Here is a 21,812-nt window from a genome sequence, read left to right on the forward strand (position 1 = left end):
GAAAAATAACCGTCTCCTTGAAATATTCCTATGTCCTACTGCTGTTCAGCTTTAATAAGGCAATAATTAAAAAAACCCCAGACCAACAGAGAGGCATTTATCTGAGAGATGTATTTAAATTCAATTTTAATAATTTCATTTTTGTGTCTTGGATAATACCAAGTTTTATCACACCATTAAAACTTTCTGGTAGGTGTCTGTAGAAGCAGCCCATACTTCCATTGTTTTGCTGTTTGTGCTGTTGAACAGCCCTTTCCAGTGAGGCTGGTTTTGCTGCAGGAGTGCTGGTTCCTTTTCCCATGCCCCACTGTATGTGTCTGCTGCACAGCCCTCTCCTTTCACACAGGGCCACATCTCCTCCCAGCCACGATGCTCCTGATTCCTGGCACGGTGCTTCTGTTGGGCTTTGCCAAGGGAGCGCTCCCTCTGTAAGGAGTGTGGTGCCCCTCTGGCACTGGCCTTTGGCCCATTTGGTAGGTCTGTCCCAGCTGTGACAAGGAGGACTGGGGGTCAGGAGCTAACTGAGCACCACTAGGCTTATTTTAGAAAAGAATCCTAAATTTGTAGTTTGAAGATCACTTAGTGACACATAATTAAAGTAAAATAATGCCCTGAATTCTGTCAGATTGCTTTGTTACTGGCCCTTCTCTTCTGTGTGCAGAAGGCTTTACTTGTAAACCAGTGCCAGATTACCCATATATAAAAATAACGTGTAAAAATAGAACAAGCTCAACTTTTCAGCAGTGTTGGAATTGATCACTTATTTCTTCTGTGTGGACTCTTCCTAAAGCACTGGTTTTATGACATGTGATAAGCTGTTGAAATAAAAAGCATGTTGTTTTTAACAGGAGCCTACAATTCCCTAATCTGCTAGCAGATTTGGATTATATTTCTGAGGTTGCTTAGTAAGGATTTTAGGGCAGAACTTAATGATTTCAGACTGTTTTTTAATTTTGAGATCTGTTTTGTAGAACTTGGTCGGGGGGGGGAGTATCGTTGAAGTCACTGAGTTGAAACAAAGGCACCAATTATGTCAATATTCAGTTTTCTGAAACTTTGTTTTTATGTTGATTAACTTTTAAGTAAAGCCCCCTTTTTTTTCCCTCTCCATAATGTTTCTCTGTATGTGGTATCAGCTGCCTGCTATTTAACAGTGTGGAAAAATGGGCTGGCATTAAGTAACTCTGTTCTGCTCCAAAAAGCAAAACCAGAATAAATCTTAGCAGCCACTGCCAGGTAGACAAGTACTGTGTGGTGATGGGAGCGAGGACTTTGCTGGTAGTGTTTTGGAAGATTTCAGGCTGAGTTTCTTTGCTTATGTAAAACAGTGGTCTTTGTTTGGCACTTCCAATGGCGCTGGGACTGTTGTGTAGCTTCATTGATTGGTTCCATGCAGTGGAAATCTGACCTTTAGCAGATGTTTGAGAAATTGCCAGCATTCAGAGTGATCAGCAGACTAGACAGTTTTTTCCTTATGTTGATGAGAACCTCCATTAGATTAGTAACGTGCGTGCGTGACAATGTTGATTAGAAATGATCAAATGATTAGAAAACTTTTTGAAACAAGGCAGATTTTCCTGCAGTATAGAGCTGCATCAAGTAATTTATTTTCTTATATGCATAATGTTGCTAATTGGTTAGCTAATGGAAATATTTTGATAATGTAAGTGGTGTGGGTTTTTTCTTTTTGTAGTAAAGACATTTGGATTTTAAGTAAGTTTTGGTTTGTCTGTGTTTTTCTTAAAAGGTCAGTTTTAGCATGCTGTTATAGCACCAGTTTGGGATAAATGCTTTCAAAGAAAAAAGAACAAGCTTAAATGGGCTGGGGAGGGGGAGGCAGCAGTGAAACATATCCCATCTGGAGCATTTGGCTTGGAACAGGATGTTGCATGACTCCATGTGAAGTCTGCTCTCACGAACAGTATCCTAAGCAGTGTAGGAGATTCAGCTGCTTAGTGGTGGGAGTTCAGCATGAAACGAGGTCTGTTTTCTCAAACTCCAACGGTTAGAACTACAGGAAAGAGGTGGGACTTAATAAGAGATTTATGTGTTGAATAACTCAACAACACCAGCAGTTGCCAGATTAAACCCTTTCCTGCAGGTGCTGGCTTTCCTCAGACCTCTACAATTGTTTTTCAGTGTGATGCATGTGGAAAGAATAATTATTTAAAGGATTAGAGGCTTAAAATGAGAACAATACAATTACTAAGTTGTCTAGTTTTAGTTGTAAATTTAAAAATCAAATAATTGTAAGAGGACTGAGCTTGTCTTGGCATTAGGTATCCTATATACATGTGTGCTTTTAAAAAGATTTTGACTGGGTGAAGTTTGTAAGGTTTTTATTATCATTTTGGGTGCAGAAAACATGTTAGGGAAATAGACTGTATTGAGAGCAAGGGGTAGTCTTGACAACCAGTCGTGCTATTGTGGACTCGTGGGTAAAATGTATCCTGTGAAAATATGTTGTGGGGTTTTTTTGTGTTGTTGTTCCCTTCCCCCCATGAGTATTAGGAGGGAAGGGATGTGATGGTAAGAGAAGATACATACATTACAAAGCCTGGAAATCTTTGCCCTTTGCTCTCAGTGCTCAAGAACACTTAATTTTTCCAGTGCTATGGAACTTGTCAGGTATGTCTCTTATTTTATGATTCCCATGAAATTCTGCCAAAATTCTTTGGCAGCTCATTTTATCTAATAATCTATGTACCAAATCAGATGAAGTTTTTTTTGGGATATAACTAATATTCTGATTACTTTTTATAAGCAAAACTAGCAAAGCTGTCCTTGCGTATATGCAGCACATTTAATGTTCTGAGTTTTGTTTATTCAGCCTTCATTTCCTGATCTAAACATGAGGTAGTGGGAGATGGTAGAACTGAACTGATTCCCTGAGTGGGTGAAATATTTGTTTGTCTGGTTCATCAGTGGTGAGCTCCTTCCCACCCTGAGAGGAAGACTTAAGAAAATAGGTTTTAGCTGTGGCATTCAATTTTTTTTTTTTTTTAATGCAATGGCTGAGGAGTAAAGGCTCTTGATCTTACTGGTTTTGAGGGAAGTGAAATGCATGGGAGAAAAACCTCACTTTTTTCCCCCCTTGGCCATCTCCATCTTAATTTTCATAGATACACTGAATAAAAACACTGGTATATGTGCTTGTCTGAAATGCTGGCAACTGTTATCTACTCAAAGTGTATTAAAGTTGCAAGATTGCAGGTCTTGGCTGTGCTTAAAACTCTTCATGATTATGTTGTATCACAGTGACATAACCGAACCAAGAAGCTGTAAGGAATTCAATACTGAACATTAAAAAGTATTTATTGCATATTCCTTTAGTTTATTGCAGTGTTAATGTTTGTTGACTGCAGGAGACAGATCTCTGTCTTGCATTTTTCTCTTGATTGCTAAATGGACTTTATCACATGAGTAATTGTTCCTTTCTTATGCACAGTAAGTTGATTGCAGCAGGTATATTTTGCATACAATTCACAAGGAAATGAGACTGACTGTTAGAAATAACATCCAGGTTTTAAACAGTTTATAGAGAGAAGCGGAAGGCGTTTTGTAAAGCAAGGTAGAAACCTCAGTTGTCATTCCCTGATATGTTTTGAAAACAAATGAGCTCCTTTATCACCATCAGTGAAAACTGCAGTTATCTGATACCACAAATAGTTCTGCAGCTGATGACTGTAGTTGAAAATACCATCTTAGAGTGTGTTCATTTTCCTGAAGGGAACACTGGAGTCCCTTAACTTGAACAGTAATTTTATTGCTCATTCCCTAGGGGAATGGGAACAAGTGTGATGTGACTATGCTCTGTCTTCTCTTGCACTGATTTATCATAATACAGTAAAATTGTCAAATTCTTCACTGCAGGAAGGCTGGGGTTGCTTCAGTTACCTCTGGAGGTCACAAAGGCCCTACCTAATTTCCTGATGTCTTTCCAAAAGTCTTGTTTGTGTTCTGTGTGACTGTAGGTACACAATCAATTGCAGTTTGTGGGGTGGTTTTGTTTGTTTTCAAGATGTTTTCTGACTCAGAGAGCTTGGAATAGATAGTGTTGTGCTAACATTTGTTACAAGAAAGGACTTAGTTACATTCATATATATTTTTTTAAAGATTCTGAGTGTGATTATTGGAATTCAAGGAGCTCCTCAGAAAATAAACTTGCAAATAGAGATGGGAGCTGGAAACTTGGGGGGAAGTTGTCCTGCTTTCTTTGTGTATAGAAATGGTTGATTCAGGGGATACAAAAAACTATCTTAATTTTAAATAAGCAAGATCATAATGGGGCAATAAAGGGGAGAAAAGAGGAAGTAGAGAGTACCAGTCCTCATTTTGGGGTACGTTTATTGTGTGTATAACTTCTAGCATTAAAAGCTGTCTTGGACATACAGTAAACCTTGTTTTGTTCCAGAAACTTGAACAGATGGTGAGAAAATTATGTACAGTTCTGAATTAATGTTTTCTTATTCTCTTCTGTGCAGCATTTTCAATTGCAGGGAGGACTTTTTTTTTTTTAAACCCAGTCACAGCCCTTATAGTTACAGTCAATAAAACCATTGTGCATAATCAAAATTAAAAAAAAACTTTATCATCACAATCTTCTTTAAAAAGCTGTTTATTCAAAAATATTATCCTTACTGTTGTGACAAGAAGTGTCTGACTTTTTCACTATTAAGTTACCCAGAAATGGCTAATGCAGTAATTAAGGTGATTAATTGGCTTCATTAGGCATCTTTTGATGTATACTTATTGCCAATATTTTGTTCTTATGTCTTCTGGCCTGAAGCACGAAGGGTTTGATTGTGTTGTCTGTGGGATCTGTTGTTCTGTTGGTCTTATCAATGGATCTATTGTTCCTCCTTTGAAAAGATCTTTGAAAGGAATTACTAGGAGAACTGAAAATGCATAATATTTCATTGCCTTCACTTTTTTTTACGTTGAAGTACATTGGATATTTCTAGGACAATTTCTGATTAACAAAAGTTATTCTGAAAGCTTTAAAACCATCATGCAATTAAGTTAAAAATCAAACATTTCTCTGTAGTTTGGACAATTGTGATACTGAAATAATTTAGTTAATACTTGATATGTAAAAGGTTAAATGACCTCACATTTCTGAGAAATTTTATTGAAATACAAAAAGTGATGTTAGATGACAGAGCAAAAGTCTCTCTTCTGAAAAAACACTAGTAGACAAACACATTGAAGAAGAGTTTCCATGTGTATATTGTGAATGATTTCTGTAACTTTCAATGCTTTTCACCCCGGTTTTCCTGAAGCTTTTCCACATCAGTAATTCTGTTTATTTGAAGCCATTCCTCCTGTGCTGTAGCCTTAGCAGCTGCAACAACAAAGTGGGGATTATTCAGAGGAGCTGCTTGTCTTTGTATTTCTATGATCCAGCACGATTTATCGTGTAACACCTCAGCTGCACCTGAAAACCCACTGACAATAAATCTGCAATACATTCAGTGTCATGTAAACATCATCTCGGTTCCCAAGGAGTCTGTGGTCAGAGCAGGCAATGCTGGGCTCCAGTGATTGTAGTCTTGGTCTAGAGGATGGGTGTGAAGCACAGACATTGTGACTTGCTTGCTGGCATGGAGTGAGGGCAGAACCTCCCAGCCCAGTATCAGTGACTGAAGTGTTTGATTTGAATATTATTTTTTAATCAAAAAGCCAAACACAAGCAAATTACTATTCAAAGGCTTGAAATACATTGACAAAAGAGAAGTGCTTTATTAATTTGGGACCAGACTGTCCACATTGTCTTCATTCTGATGTAAGCCATCTCCTTAAGACTGAAATGGAAAAGATTATTTCCTCAATTTCTTATGCTGCTGTATTTCTGTATAGTTCACCTATTATTTAGAGAAGTGTTATTTTTTTGCTCAGACATTTAGATACCTGTGACTCCGGAGTAGCCATTATAGAAAAGAGGAGATTGAGGATGTGGATTAAGACAGTCCAAAACCCCAGGAAGCCCTGGTTACATTTCCTCTCCTGCTCCCAAAATGTTGCTTAAATTTGGCAGGCTGTTTCCTGATGTCATGTTTGCTCACATGTGCCACCAGCCCTGCTCTTAATCTCCTCTGGCCTTTTAGTAATAGTTGGAGATATCTCAGTTCAGAGTTGAATGAACTGTGATCCCAGTTTGTGGACATTTATGCACTGGTGAACTATGAACTGTAATGACCCAGTTCTTCTCTGTGAAGTCTAGCCTTGCAGTTTGGTGTCAGATGGAAAAATAAAGGAACATTGTACAGACCTTAAAAGTCTATATGTTAATCCTTTGAGGCTTCAACCTATTGAGTACAGATCTTTGCTGTTTTATGCTGCACTTAACCTATAGGAAAGAAGTAGACCTGGATAAGTTTTGTTTATGAATATTTTGTTAGCAGGTGTGTTCAAGTTTTTAGTTACATCAGAAAAGTTATATGGGAGTATTTTTGAGTGAGTGATGACTTTCCAGTGTGAAGGAAACAGATGCAGTATTGAAAGATGACTTGTACAGGAGGTTCAAACTCGGAGGCTGGAGTGGTAACATGAAGTTGACTCTTAAACAACAAAAGAATAATTCTGCTTGTGAGATAGCACTGGATGTAGTCACAACACTACAAGAGAAGAATTTAATAATTCAGATTTCTAATAAATTTAGAACTTGAACAAAACAGCCAAAGTCAAATATCTCTGAATCTTAGCTAGGAAGAACTTAGAAACTGTTTGTCTTTATTGTTCTGCTTAGAGGTGGTTTTGTCAGGACCAGGAGAAACCAGGACCAGTTTGCAGTGTGGTTGTAGGTAGCATGCAAATTACTGGTAAAACTGTAATATGTTCTTCTCCAATAAGAGATAAAGCTTTAAAGTAATTGATATGGTACCCTACCTTCCCTACTCAAATATTCTAGTCCTCTTATTATGGAAAAAAGGCCTGGAAAAAATCTCCTAAGATTTTAGCAGATGATCAATGAAGTAGATAAATATTTCACTAACATTTTTTTCTTGCTTTAGAAGATTATGATTATTGTTACTATTACTGCTATTTTCTCATCTGCTTGCTGAGATTTGTTTGGCTTGTTGCCTAAGGTTACCAGTCTTGGTTGCAAGAGCAAATATACTGTGTTGTTGTCAGAATAGAGAAAATTGCCATTTTGTAATTGACAATAATTTATAAAAATGCCAATATGTCTCTTTGGTTGCTCAATTTTTCTCTTGGTTTCCTGGTTACTCTTGGAATAATCCTCCATAGTTCTCTTAATTCCTGTAAGATGACCAAAGAAAGCAATGAATTGAGTGAGTTTGTCTGCTGGAATTTTTGCTGTTGATATGAGCTAGGCCTTGAGAAAATGTCTCTAGTACAAACAAAATCTACCGGCCAGCTTCCTCTGGTGATTTGTCATGTAAATGATTTGCTGGTGTCTTTTTGATAGCTCTGGCTTTATCTGACAAAAAGGAAATTGTTTGTGAGCCCACTCCTGGTTTGTTTGGCTTGCTGTCTGGAGAATGATGTGGGCATGCAGAGCAGCTGAGAGGCATTTGGTCTTTCCTAGCCTGGATTCCAAAGTTTGAGTATCAAAAGTTCATCTTAAAACCTTGCTTTTCTTTTACAGTGTCTTTTCTGTTTCACTTCAAATAAAGATCTGCTCTTCCAAAGTATAGTGTTTAATCAGTGTCTGCACTGCAGATTTGGGATGACACCACTTGTTCTAGCAACATATAAATCAGGTTGAATCTGGCTGGGTAGATACTGATAAGTACTTGTAGGTCCTTAGGGTCAGTCTTTGAGCCTTGGAAGGATGGCTGCTTTGGCTCCTCACCTGCTGAGGTTGGCTGATTGGATTGTGTTGGTAGAAATAGAGAAAATCTGTGCTTTTAGCACTTCTCTTGATTCCCTTTAGGAGTGCTTCAGGTTTGGCTATTCAGCTGGAGTGAGACATCAGAAAAACTCCAGTAACTGTAGCTCCCTGCTCAGTCCTGAGCATCTCCCAGGTGGCAGCTTTGTGCATTTCGACTCTCAGGAGGCCTGAAGCTGAGCTGTTTCCTGTGAGTGGCTTTGCAGCCATACCTTGCTACCTGAGGCCACAGCCAGGTAGTTTGGTTAAGTTCTGCTTCTATCTCAGACTGGGGATGAGGAACAATAGCACTTGGTGAATTCTGACCAGGAGGTGACCTATTCCTCTCACCATTCACTTTAATTTAGCCTCCTATAGTGCACTGTGATTGCTGATGACCTGGTGGACAAGCTTTGTCTTCATTAGTAGTAAGTCATTGCATTGTAAAATTTGACTTAAATCCATTAATATTTATATATTTAGTATTTTAAATAGTCTGATAGTTATTTTTTGTTGGTTTTAGTCACATCTTCAAATGACAGATATATACAGTTTAAAGTCAGCATAATCTTCTAAAAATTCCAACTTAGCAGTAATGGTTCCTTATTAAATGACAAGTGTTGGTCTTTTTAGTGTGATATTACAAATGTTAGTATTATCACAGATTAATTAACAAGTAATCTAAACCACTAAAATTTGTAAATTGGCTTTTCATTTACCTTATTTAAAATCACATCTGATTTGAAAACAAATCTATTTTTAAATTGAATGTGTGGGCTTTCTATAGTATGTGTGCTTCTTAACTACTGGTTTTAGGCATGATCATTTAGAAATTTAGATTTAGTAAAAGTTTCCTAGTTGTGTAATAGTGAAAAGAATTTGAAAGGCTTCTTCAAGCCTGGAGGCCCAGGAGATTTTTGTTTGATGTGCATGCTTTACCTAGTTATGATTCAATACGTTATGATTTCTTAAAATAGTAAGTCACTTCTGTTTCTCACTTGGGATATGTAATTCAGTAAATTTCTGTAATGTAAAACATCTTTCAAATGGGGCTACTTTACTTTGGTTTCTTTGTAAGTCCAGTAGAGTAATGATTTAATTTCTGGTTTGTGAATTTGGAAAAAGATTTGCAAGATAGGTATGCCAAATAATTTAAACACTTACAGTGATTTAAATAGCTTCTAAAGTAAAAGTTGGCCCTCCTGTAGATTATTGTTTTATCAGAGGGAAGTATTTTTTTTAGAAATTAATTTAAAACTCACATATAAGAAGTATGGGATTTTTTCCCCTTGTTCATTTAATCGTAGATCATATTTTCTCCCTTAATTTTTCTGTTCAGAATATGCATACTAAATTGTGCAATGAAAGTCACATGCTTGTGTTAGATGGTTTTCTTTATTGTCAAGGATGGTATTGGGGCCTGCATGTAGGATGCTTTTTTATTGTCATCTTCTCTGCAATCTCTACTTCGTGCTCTACGTGATGTGCTGGTTGCTTAGCAATCCAAGCTACAGACTGCAGCAGGCTGTTGCAATAATACTGGTATTTTTCTTCAGTTTTGCGACCATTTTTTAACTGCATTTTTCTTCAGCAGAGGCTACTTTATTGTCAGCGTTCAAGCATGCATTTTGGGGAATGCAGAATTAAGGTTTGAAAATTAATCATAAACTGTACATTCTGATTGTTTCTTACCCTGTAATGTACCTTGAGATGACTTTTTCTGGAAAGAAATATTTCCTTTTGTTTCGAGGCCTCTCTGTATTTGTAGGATATTTATGTTTTAAGGCTTAATATAAGGAAGCTACCTGGAAAATCCGTGTTTATTGCAGCATGGATTTGCCACATCTGGCCCTGTTCCCTTCTGCACATGGCATATATTTAAGATGTTTTCCAGTGAGTCTGTACCTCTGCTTTGCTCCGGAGCCTGTTGAGAGAGCAGGGTTGGCTTGGCCTCAGCATGAGTGTGTCTGTCACTGTGTGACTCAAGCAATGACACATCCTCCTCTGTAGTTTTATACATTTTGAGCAGATGATCATGAGGCTGCAGATTTTATTATTCCCTCAGTAATGAGAATAGTGCTTTTGGAGGGGTTGTTTCCTTGTATTTCAGAGGGTGTAGCTGGATGCTGTTATGTGTGGGAAGTAAGTCTTGGTGCTTTCCTGCTGGACAGACCTAGAATCATTTTGTGCTAAAAAAAAATAGGGGATTTCCAAGCAGTTGTGAATCCTGAAGCAACAGAGATGTAATACTTTGCAGGTAATGAACGAGCCTCTTTTTGTACACTTCAGCTTTCCAGCTTATGATTGAGGACTGTTGCTTGTAAACTACACCTCTTCCATTTTCTTTTGAATAAACAGAATTAAAGACTTCAGAATTATCAGTATGCCGTTTCATGGTAGTCGGGTATATCAAAACAGGATTTAATCTTTGAGGAATCTTTGTTTTCCACAGCTCATCTGAAAGTAGCAGGACTTTCTCTTCTCATTTAGTAGAAAATTAAATCTTCTGCCCTTAAATTTGTTACTTCTTGCAAACTCCACAAATAATCAAAATAGATGTGCAGATTTGAATATTTGTTAAAACAATTTCATGTTTTAAGAGCTGAAATAGCATAAAATCACTCACACTACTAACTTGTCCCATGTTTTAAGGAGCTTCGTGTTTATGTCTGTAAAACATCTGCTTCTACAGCTTTTTTTCCTAGTGATTGAGAGTTAGAAGCAAGGCTCTTGCATTTCAGAGACAAGCTATTATGTTCCTTAAATTGTGGAATACCAGTTTTGTCAAGAACATTTTCAGGTCTTCTAGAGACTTTCTGTGGTATTGTGGGTATCTACTCACCCTGACTAAAAACTACACTGTGCATTTAGTACTTTTTATCAAAACTAGGTACTTTCTTGACTGCAAATATAAGTGAATGAACAAGTCTGATCTGCAGTAAAAATGCTGGCTATTTTTAAGAATAGATGGAGGCAGTAAACCCCATCTTTTAATACTAAAATACTTGCTAGTTAAAGACCAATCTAGTGCTATTATTTCAGCTGTTTCAGTTGCTTTCAGGCTATATGAGGAATGCCAATGTACTTTAAAATGCTTTTTATGAGCTCTTTTTATTGTAGAGTGACTGTGAAATGCTAATGTGAAAGACTGAGGAAATTTTGGTGACAAAAAGCAACATTGAAGCCCTTTATTAAAGAAAAATCCCGACTGCTGCTTTTGGTTGCTATTTGACCACTTTTCCATGTGGAAATGAGTAGCACTTGCTTAACAGAGTAGTAATTTTCCTGTGTTAAGCTGTTTTGCTTTATAGTAACTTGTGCTTTGATTGCATTTGATTAGGTTAAGATATATTTAGAAAGACTTGACTGTTGGGTAATGCCATCTCCACGAAAGAAACAATTTGTAAAAACCTGAGAAGTCAAGGATATTTGGAACAGGATGGGAAGGTTAAGTTTTATAAAAGCAACCTTACTGTCTCCATTCCTTATGTATTTACAGCTAGCCTTAGTTTATACTAGCTAGATGCTTGGCAGTCACATCTATCTCCATCAGGAGATGGACAAGCTTTCCAGAGTCTAGTGTAGTTTGTTTTAATTTTCAACTGTGCACCATGCTGAGAAAGCACATTAGAGCTGAGCAAGGTGTCAGAGTTGTCCAGTGATCAGAACTCCAGAAACATTCCTGGCAATTTCAAACCCCCATCCCTGCCATGGGTGGCTCAGTGTGCTATCCCTGGACTCACTGCCTCCCTCCAGCTCTGTGGCAGCAGCAGGAATTGCTGTGGCTCCCTTGGCTGCCTAGGTTTTCTTTCCTGCAGGTAGATTTTCTTTCAAAAACAAGAAACTCCCAGAACTCTTGTTAATGGGTCAAGAATAATCTTTTCTTAAACATCTCATAGAATCCTTGTTCCCCAGAATGAAAATTTGCAGGTTGCACTTAACATTGGGGAATATAGAAGGGGAAGATCTCAATTGGACTTGTATTTTGAATTTTTCTGTGACATCTTGTAATGTGGTTTCTATTTCTTTAAGTTACTCTATATAACTTGGAGGTGTCAAACAGAAAATTTTTGGTTTCCTTTTATGACATGCCTCCTGTTAGAAAAATACTCTATTTGTTGCCACCAAAACATGCTTTTCTACAGTTGTGCGTTTTTAAATAAATTTCTGTTAAATTACATACAAGGTTTACATTTGTGTATTCTCTTGACCATACAGCACAAGGTTGGAAAATTGACAGCTACTTTTGGAATCTTGATTACATGCTAAGAGGTCTAAGTCTATCTTAAGTTGCATAACTAAGAAGTTTGAATTGCACAGATAATTTTTAGTATCTGAGTCTGGAGTTCTCAACGTTTACAATTTACTTATAAAGTATATATGTGTAATAATTGAACATGGCATAATAGTTTGTGTTGTAATATTAAAGTGTTATGAGTGAAGCCCAATGAGATGCACTCTGAGGCTCATCTTGAAGTCAGTAGCCAAACTGAACTTGAAAAAAGACTATTTAATATTGTACAGAAGTAGTGTTTTCTTGGCCCTATTGAAATAATCTTCAGAGAGGTTGCTTGGATTTTTTTCTTCCTATAAATAAACATTTTGTTAACAATCATCAGGTGATAAAGGGGAAGCTGTACTCTCTTCCCTTAGGAGAGCAAACAGAACTTGGATAACAAGGCACTCAGGTAATTTAAGAAAGTGGACGATGCACAGACTATGCTTTTTAACATTTTAAGTCAATTTTTTTTAGAAGTCAGCATTGCTTTTGTGACAGTTCTAAAGGGTTTCAGAATTTGGGTTTATTTATTTGGAGCAGAAATGGCTGGAAAACTCTTGATCACAGTGCTGCATGTAGAGAATTTCACCATGGTTGTTGTGTTTTGGCTTTGAAATAACAATATTTTGTTGCAATTGCTTGGCTGACTTCACTGGAAATAAATTTGTTGTCTTGCTTTACTTGGAAAAGCTTGCTAAAGCTTATGCTGCTTCCTGTTGGAAAATAGCAATGAGTTACAAAATTAGCACATTAATGCCAATTATAAATATAATATCATCCCAGTGGGAATTTCTCCTTTTTATTCAAGAGAATGCATACGTGGTGAGAAGACTTCAGCTACTCTGGGAACACAAGCATAATATCTATTCACAAATAGCTGACAAGGCAAGGAAGCAAAATTTGGCTGAAAATTCTCAAAATCAACATTCATTCTTAGGGAGGCAAATGTCATAGAGTTTCTTGCTGTATAGCATTCTGTCAGTGGAACGAAAAAGATTAAATATTTTTAGGCTTTGCACTCCTTAGAGGGTCTAACATTGGCTCTATATTTTGTTTTGTTGGCGTAGGTTGCTGGATTGCTTCGTTTCCCTTTCCTCATCTTGTTCCCTTCTTACTCCCTTTCATAAATTGTGCTGTTGGAGATAGTGCTCGTCTCTGTGTGGGAGGTCAGTGTGCAGAGAAAGGGGAAGCCTCTATTCTCCAGAGGCTTTACTGTTGCCTTAGAAAAATTAATTTCCCAGCCAAACAGAATGGGCAATGACTGGGAGCTTCATTTTCTCTCTTGCTTCTGCTTTTCAAAAATAAACTTTAAAAAGCCAGCAGATAGTTAATAGGCTTGGCATGGAAAGCTGAAAGTGGTGGAAGCTGGCAGAAGTGATTCCCAAGTATTGTGTGTATGGAACTAAAGGGGGAAATATGGTGCCCTGAGCAATGGCAGACTGGCTCTGTGCCATGCTCCATTCTCCACTTTTCTTGGAACTGCTCCTTTGAAGATCTAATTATATGGTGCTAGGAGACTCTGCAGATCGCTCAGCAGTAACTCCCACTGTCGCTGTACCGGATTTTGGTTTATTTGGGGTGCAAAACTTGCACACAAACACTAGATTGTATCACAGCTAACCACAAATTTTGGCCAGTGTCCAGAAGATACAGTATGTTTTCGTGTGGCTGTTTCTAAACTGCTAACTCTGCTTTAGACTTATCTGTGTTTTTCAAAAATATTTATTCACTTGATTCCCCTTGCCTCCTATTTTTCTAAAAATCTGCTTCTGTGTGAGGTCTAGTGCTTAACCTCTTAACACCTTGCTACACACTACCCAGGTTAAGTGTCTTTGCAGATACTAAAACAAAATTATTTGACCAGTCTGAAATAATTGAGTAAAATTTGCAGGAGGAGAGGCCAGGAGGAAGGTGAATTTTAGAGAATGCTTTTTAACTGTACTGTCATTGAAGATTGTGTTTACAATTGATCAAATGACCAAATGACAAAATTTACAAATGAATGGCTCTTCAGAAGGGTTCAAAGTAGCTGCAAATACAAGATAATAAATGCTGCTAGAATGATTTGGGATATGATATGCTTTCTTGCCAGCTTTTTTAAAGTTTACTCTGTTTACTGTTAACAGTTCCTCTTAACTATTTTGATTAAGAAATGAATATTCTGCAACTTTATTACATATTTTAGAATTAGTCTCTAGATGTGAAATTATTAATAAGTGGGTTTTTTAGTGGTAAGAGTTTCTGCTACTGATTTCTACTTTGTTAGAATAAGAGGTAGTTGCTGTAGTAATGAAGAGCAAAGATGAGGATTTTCTTGCTCTGATGCTTTAAAGAGGGAAAAGGAAAGTGTGGGAATGAAGTGGGAGTAATACAGGTTAAAAGTATCAGTGCAGGAAAACTGGGATGATGAGCTTGGGGATGGGAGTGAGAAGTGGCTGGGTGGAAATTTAAGTTGTGTACTCAGAAGGGAGAAGGACAAGATGAGAAGGAACACTGTGTAGTACACGTTTGATAGTGTGAGACAGAAAGTCTAGACAAGAAAGTATGTTGTAGGCCTAAAATTAACCAGAGTTAAAAGAGAAGAATATTTCTGTGACAGTGATTTTTAGTTCTCAGAAGCAGATAGAGGAAGAAACTCCAGTTTTGGAAATTGCCTTGGGTGTGGCTGAGGGCTGAAGTTCAGAAGGGTAGGAAAGCATCTTCCCTCCTTCTCCACTTAGCTTAACAAGTAGTGGCATTTTTTGTATTTTGCCAGCTGATTTTTCTCATGAAATTTCCCATAATTGATAAAAGAGAACAACTTATTACTTTAAGTTATTTTAAAATTGAAAATAAATTCTGTATTTTTGAAATGTAATAGGTTTAGCAGAGTTGTGTTTGGTAATGTAGATAGTTTTTGGAGAGCTTTGAGATCCCTCTGCCCTGCACAAGAGGAGACAAAAGGTTTGGTGTGTTTAATTTAAGGTAGTGGTTTAGTGAATGCAGCTGAGGGGAGAAGGTACAGCTGCTCTGTGTTGGGGAGGGACAGGGATAGCACGAGATCCAATAGTTACAAACTGGCTCCACATTAACCAAGCTGGAAACAAAACGGGGTGGTATTGTTTCTTGTTTGGTTTTTTGAGCTGAATTGCAGGAGGAAACTGAGCTGCTTCTGTGAGCTGCTGTGTGTTTGACTTGCTTGTAGTAGCAAGGTCTGCAGGCTCAGGATATCCTTTCTGGTGCTGTTCCAATTGACTTTTTCTTTTTCCCTTAAAACCATTTCATTGGTTGGTTTGTATTACATGACATATATTTGAACTGAAAATGAGAAGTATTTGTAAAACTTAGTGATTATGTAGATAGCTGTATGCATTACTTAAATGCTACTATTAAATACTTAGAGTAATGCTTTTTGTGCATGAGATAAGGCACCCAGTAAATGTAAGTCTCCTCTCTTCACCACAAATGCACTGCTAAGAAAACTGTCTTCTGTGGTGTAGGAGCTTAATATTTAATTTCAAAGCCATAGCATTAAAATGGATAATAAAAAAGATCTTGTATGCATTGAAAAGTGTATGTAGATGAACACGTGCTGTGTATATGCAATAATGTGTGTCCTTTCCTTTCTTAAATTTCCCCAGGTATATGTGGAATTTGATGACCTTGAATGGGAAAAGCGAGAATGGGTTAAAGTTTATGAAGATTTTGCAGCCTTCTTGGTGGAGTACCAGCTGGTCTGGGCAAAAAGAAAGGACCCAAGCCAGACTCAGGGATCAAAGATCAAACAAATTCAATGGCCTGCATTGGTAAGATACTTTAACAATTGCATTTCCTAGAGCATTTAATTATCTTTAATTCTGTCCTTAAGAAACTGTCTAGGTTACTCCTGTGGTGTTGGGAAGTGATGAGCATGGAGGGGGAGCAGGGTAAGAAAAGGATAAGAAAAAACTTGAGTGATGTGACTACATTCACTCATCTTCCTTTTTGAATCAACCTAAAGCACTGCAAAAGTGGTCTCTGAGTGACACAATAGGATTAATGTCACTTTACATAGTTAAAGCCTCTTACAAATATAAACTTACCAGTAACACAGCTTACTGCTTTGGAGAGGATTGAAATTAAGGTGGAAAATAAACCCTGAAGCTTGTGATACCCTCATCTTCCACAAAGAAGGTATCTGAAATTCAGGTCAGAGTTCAGAAAGATGAGAAAAGATGAATCAAGTAAGTGGTAATTGTTTACCTGTTTTATGAGGTGATACTTGTGACTCTATTCTTTCTGGATTGGTGCCCAAGCTTTTAAAGCTGTTGAGATAACTGCTAGGAGGCTGTGTGCATTTGTGACATGCCTTTAGATATATCTGATGAGATAATCTAAAAAGCAATAAACATACGTGCTTTTTTTCTCCAAAGAAACTAGCAGTGGTATCAAAGTCTTCAGAAGAGCCCAATATATGTGAGATGTTTGGGAACCTACTGTATTGGATGGTTTTGTATACAACTGGGGAAGATTCCTCAGACTTGTGGGTGAAAAGGGCCTCCAGCAAATTTGTGGAAATGATGAAGCGAAGTCTTAGTTATATTTGATAATATGCTTAATATCTGTAACTTCACTCTTTTTTTTTTTAGGTATTTATAGTCATAATGAATTTAGATGATGATAATTTTTCCTCTGGCTTTTGCTGTATGTTTCCTTTCAATATACTCTTCATATTCTTGTCTCTGAGCACCTGATGGATTTCTTGGAATGCTATTGTGGGATAATTTTTTTGAAGCTGGGGTGGGAACAGTCATGCTGAAGGTCATGAAGCAGTCTGGTCAAAAAAGTAATAGATGATTTTGGATTGACTTACTGCTCTTCACTTTCATATTCCTACTTGACTCAGCTTGTATGTTTGTACTACTGTACTTGAGTAAAGCAAGCTAAATTTCTGGATGTACAGGCTGAGTCATATATTTGCTTGTACAGGCAGGTTAGTATATCCTTGAGCAAGAAGTTTTAGTTTTAGGGAGCTGTGTTATTTGCTCTTTGAAGCCACCCATCTCTCCTTGATTGAGACGGGTATTTTATATCTACATACTCTATTTTACATGCTTTTAATCTCACCCTCTAGGATAGAGATCCTTCTTGGGTTTAGAGGGGGTGTATTTCTATAAAGTATTGTAGTCTGGCTGCTGATCCTGTCCACAAGTTGAAAGTATTTGCTAATGTGTGGAAGTGTTTTGGTTGAACCTTTCTCCTAGCAGACACTTATATCAAACTTATGCTAGTTCAGCAAAAGGTAAAAACTTTTTTTTCTTCCATCTGTATCTTATAAATTCCTTGATTTTTATAATGTTTGCACTCCTGAGGCAAGTGATAGGCATGAGAAGGAAGGTTTTAAAAAGATCTTCCTTCTGCTTTTACAGTTAAAAAATTGAAATCATATAGTCTGAAGTGAGGCTCAAATAGCTTGTCAGGTCACAGTTTTCAGATGTTAAGGATGAGAAATTCTCAGCATTTATACTTGGCCTGTGTACAGATGTTCTAGCAATTGTTTCCCTCTAGTCATCCATTCCAGAAAAAACATATTTGAGGGAAAGTGCAGATAGAGGATATTAGCTGTAGTCAGAGCAGATTCCTTCCACAGAGACCTCCCAAGGTTTCAATAGCAACTCTGAGCACATCATGGCATGGGGGACAGTGAGGGTGCTCAGACTGGCATGGAACTTCTGGGTTTTCTCCAGACTGTCAAAACACTTCAGTGTAGTGGAATGGATGAGCTTTGTGAAGGCTTGTGTGGTGTGTTTTGCTTGTGGGGGGGCTTTTTGTTTGTTTATTTTCCAAAACAAGACTCATGAAAAATAAGAAAGCATGAGAAAGGTGGTAAAAAGAATGGATTGTCAAACAGCAATAGGAATATTTGCACTCTTATGTGAAATCCTAAGTGTGGACATGGTAGTACACATATTTTGGAAAAGCTGAATCTTGATGTAACCTTTGAAGGAAAAGTCTCAAGCATTCCCATGCATGTGAACATCATCGAAAAAAAATCATACAAAAAAAAAAGTTTTTGGTACAGCTTTATTTTGGATGCTAATGTAAATGCAACAGAGCAATATTTTAGAAAATTTTATGTGGTATTTCTCTAGGATCTTTGCCTTCAGTGAAGTGAATGAAAACTGCTTGTTTATTTATATGGTTCTTATCACCTTCTCTTCTCCTTTGATTAATGCACTCTGTATTTACTGTATGGTATTCAAGCCTGATCAGAAGACAGTCTGCCATTGCTCTGGGGCTTTTTTTGTGGGTAGTTAGCAGTCTAGTGTCTGAGTACTTCAGTTACTGATTGCTTTCATCACTCAGTTGTATGATATAATGTAATCTCCACTTTATAGATGAAATTCCTAAAATGCAAGCTGTTCACAAATGTTGCTTTTTTAAAATGCCTGAGTGCCTGAGGTGTAGCTATTCCTGAAAGCACAGCATCCATTGACCTTGTGTAACTATGGTTAAAGATTTTAGGCTCTGTAGTCAGACTGAGAAAGGGAGGAGATGGAAAGCACTGTCTCTTTCTCCTTGTTTAGAAACTCAGTAACAGGAGAGGGGTAGACTAGCACCTGAATTCAGTTTCTCTCATGATGACACTGTTTTTTTTAAGTGAAGTTCCTGCCTCAGGTGAAGAGTTGGCTGTAAATGAACCTGGAGCCCTATTGCCAGTAGCAAGCTTCATTGTGCTGACTTTGACTGGATACCTCTGCCACTGTGCAAGGCTGAGGAGGAGGGAGGAACTGTAGTGCCTTAGGTTGTGCATGCTGTAATCAAATGCTTTTTCTTCCTGTGAGATGATTTTCTAGGAGCACTGGAGGACTTGGCTGCCTAGCTGGTATAACTGGGAATCACCCTGCATGTGAGGTGTTTGCAGTCATAGAAGAAAAGACTGTCCAGAAGCCTAGAGAAATGGCAATAGTGATAAGCAATGCCAGTGTATATGTAGCCTGGATATTGGGGAAGAGGATGTTTGGTAAGCAGTGCTTCTTGTTAACCTTATAGTAATAGATGTCAATGCAGGAGAAAGCTTCTTGGCCAAAGTGTTAGCGTAGGAAAAAAGGAAAGTATGTGATGCTCCTCATTGATTTTAAGGTTATGGAGTAGTATGGATTCTGAAAAAAAGTGTAGGTAAGTGGAAATGAGTGGTGTGCCTTCTCACATTAAGATTAAAAAATGTAGCCAAGATAAGGTGTTGAAGTTGAAGGCATCATTTTGGTTAATTATGGGGGGTGCATCATGTCACAAAGATAGAAAAAGATGAGAGTGATGGGTTAGGGGAATACTTTGCAGCAATTGACATGATGAGTAAAACTTTTTTACTTGTAGGTAGGTAAGGAGTAGTTGTATTTTAGGGAGAGTAAATCAATTTACCTATATAAGAAATAGTTTGGGTACTATGATGTTAGAGATCAGTGATAAAATCATGCATATGATATAATTCAGTCTGAAGTCTTAGGAATATGGTGGAATCCCCTCAGCAGCCAAGGGGGGAGATGGAATTACGTGTGTGGGCAGGGTGACAAATTGGAGCCAAGGTTTTAATGTGGACTGAACAGAATGCTTCTGTGAGCTGTCAGTTTGAATTTAATTACTGCCTCCCTAATTGCACATTAAAATATCTGGAAATAAAGCGTAGAGGGAGAAAATGAGATGACAAAGGATAGAAGCAGCTAGAGATATTTTAGAGAATAAAATAATGTGCAGGAAAAGTTTTAAGGTCACAGACTTACTATCAGAGGGCACTACGGTAGAAACATAGATAGCAGTTCACATTTTTTTCACAGCAGCAACTGTACATGTTTCAGGTACAGGAAGATGTGGTCTGAGTGTCTTTCTTAATAATTGTGTTTGGGAAGAGGGTTTTGGGAACCTGAATGGTATGCTGAACCAAAAATTTATTATTGAAGGTCTACAGATAACAATGAAAGAGAGACATTTCAGACAGGCATTTTAAGAAGCATGGAAAAAAGAATGGAAATAATGGAAAAGAATAATGGAAAATGCAGTTATGATTAAATGAGTTTAAGGTTGATAGGTTATGGCAAGTCTGTACTTTCAGGTAAAGGATCTAGGAGAACACAAGAGGTTGGAAAAGAAAAGGATTGGAATTGGATATAAAGAAAAGTGAATGCATTGAATGAGAACACACATGAGAAACTTCTGCAACAAGAAAGGAAGAGGATGTTGTAGAACAGAAAAGTATCTTATTTTAGCCTTTTCCTTTTGGAAGAAACTGATGGTCTTGTGCAGGGTAGATGTCAAAGGAGGAAACAGTTTGGCTCAGTATACTGTGATGAAAAACAGGACTGGGGAATGGTACATTTAGCTGGCAGGGCAGAGCTGGGTGCTTGGGATGATGATGAGTCAGTGTTTTATGTGCTCCTCTGGGTATGCCTTGTTTTGTGAAGTATGTGTTGCCTTTTTTTTTAATACCTGTAAACCAACCAGTGCTGCTTGTGAATTCAGTATGAATCCATATGTAATAAATCAGAAAAAAACACAGTAGTTTGTTGCTCTGAATATGAAGATGATGCTTCATTAGCTTTACAGTTCTCACCTTGTCAAACCAACAGATTTGCCCTTTGGTCTCAACTAATATAAAGTTCTGCAGTAACTATCACTCACAGTTTCAGGGCTGGTATACACCAAGAACTGGTTCTTCTGCAATTCTTTGTTTCTGAGGAATATATAGATAAAAGCTAAAATACATTTTCATGAGGAGATCCTGAATATGCATATCTCCTAAGGTAGGGAGGCTGGAAGAACAGCTCAACCTCCCACCTCTGCCCCACTAAAAAAAGGAGCATGCCAGTTTGCCTGTCTCTCTTGGATCAAGTGAAATAATTGCTAAACCAGTGGCTTGAGAACAGTCTTTCCTGGGACTCTGTGCTGGGCTGTGCAAGAGTATAGGGCTTTAGCCAGACTTAGAGCAAAAACAGGGACAAAGAGTGACTCTTCACTGGCAATGAGGAACCCTTTCCCATTGTGAGAATCTGGAGCTGCTTTACAATGGGCAGTGGCACATGTGGGACTGTGGCCCTTCAGTCTGACTGTCATGTTAATGGGGAGATCATCTTCAGCAGAAGGAAGAGATGAGGTTTGTTTTGGTGGCAGTGGATGTGTTTGTTCTGGTCAGATGTGAATGAGCCCAATATGTTCATGTGCTGGCTGCATGTTAGGGCACTTGGTAAGGTATGTGAGGTGAAGTGTTCCTGGGTACATGGAAGAGAAGACTTGTCCTCATGTAGCCTTTTCCCTCCTCCCTCTGCCCCTCTGTCCCAGCTGTCAATTGCAGGATCCCTTTGCTTGACTGCATTCTGCTTCAGCTGGCTTGATTGTGCTAAATTACGAAGCAAATATTTTTGAAGTGCCATTTTATTGGCGTTTGTGTCATGATTAAAGAAGAAAGTGTACAGTTTGTACAATAAGCTTCTACAGGGCTTTCAGATGTTTTTGAGACAAATAAAATTCTTTATTTTTGGCACAATAATTGAAAGTAGAAGAGGTTCCTTGTTCATTTCTGTTTTTACTGTGACACACTACTACTTTTTCACTCTCTCGAGGATTTATTTTCTTTGTGTTGATGATCTAATTTTAACATTTCTGAGTAAGTTTCTGTTTTATATGTTAATCCCATGGCTCAGATTGATCCTTGTCAAAATCAGGATCTTCTATAGATATTGCTGATGT

The 21,812-nt window shown here is 37.7% G+C and overlaps 1 protein-coding gene across 3 annotated transcripts in view; it reads left to right on the forward strand.

The window, feature by feature from the left end:
- The window catches only part of JMJD1C (jumonji domain containing 1C), a 158,370-nt gene that overhangs the window by 35,662 nt on the left and 100,896 nt on the right, over window positions 1-21,812 (forward strand). For all 3 annotated transcript variants that reach the window (XM_021535498.3, XM_021535521.2, XM_021535508.3), the window contains exon 2: window positions 15,734-15,898. In XM_021535498.3, coding sequence (XP_021391173.2) covers window positions 15,734-15,898 — 165 coding nt within the window. The remainder of the gene's footprint in view (window positions 1-15,733; window positions 15,899-21,812) is intronic.

The sequence above is a fragment of the Lonchura striata genome, chromosome 7 (genome assembly GCF_046129695.1).
Source record: "Lonchura striata isolate bLonStr1 chromosome 7, bLonStr1.mat, whole genome shotgun sequence".
NCBI classification, from domain to species: Eukaryota; Metazoa; Chordata; class Aves; order Passeriformes; family Estrildidae; genus Lonchura; species Lonchura striata.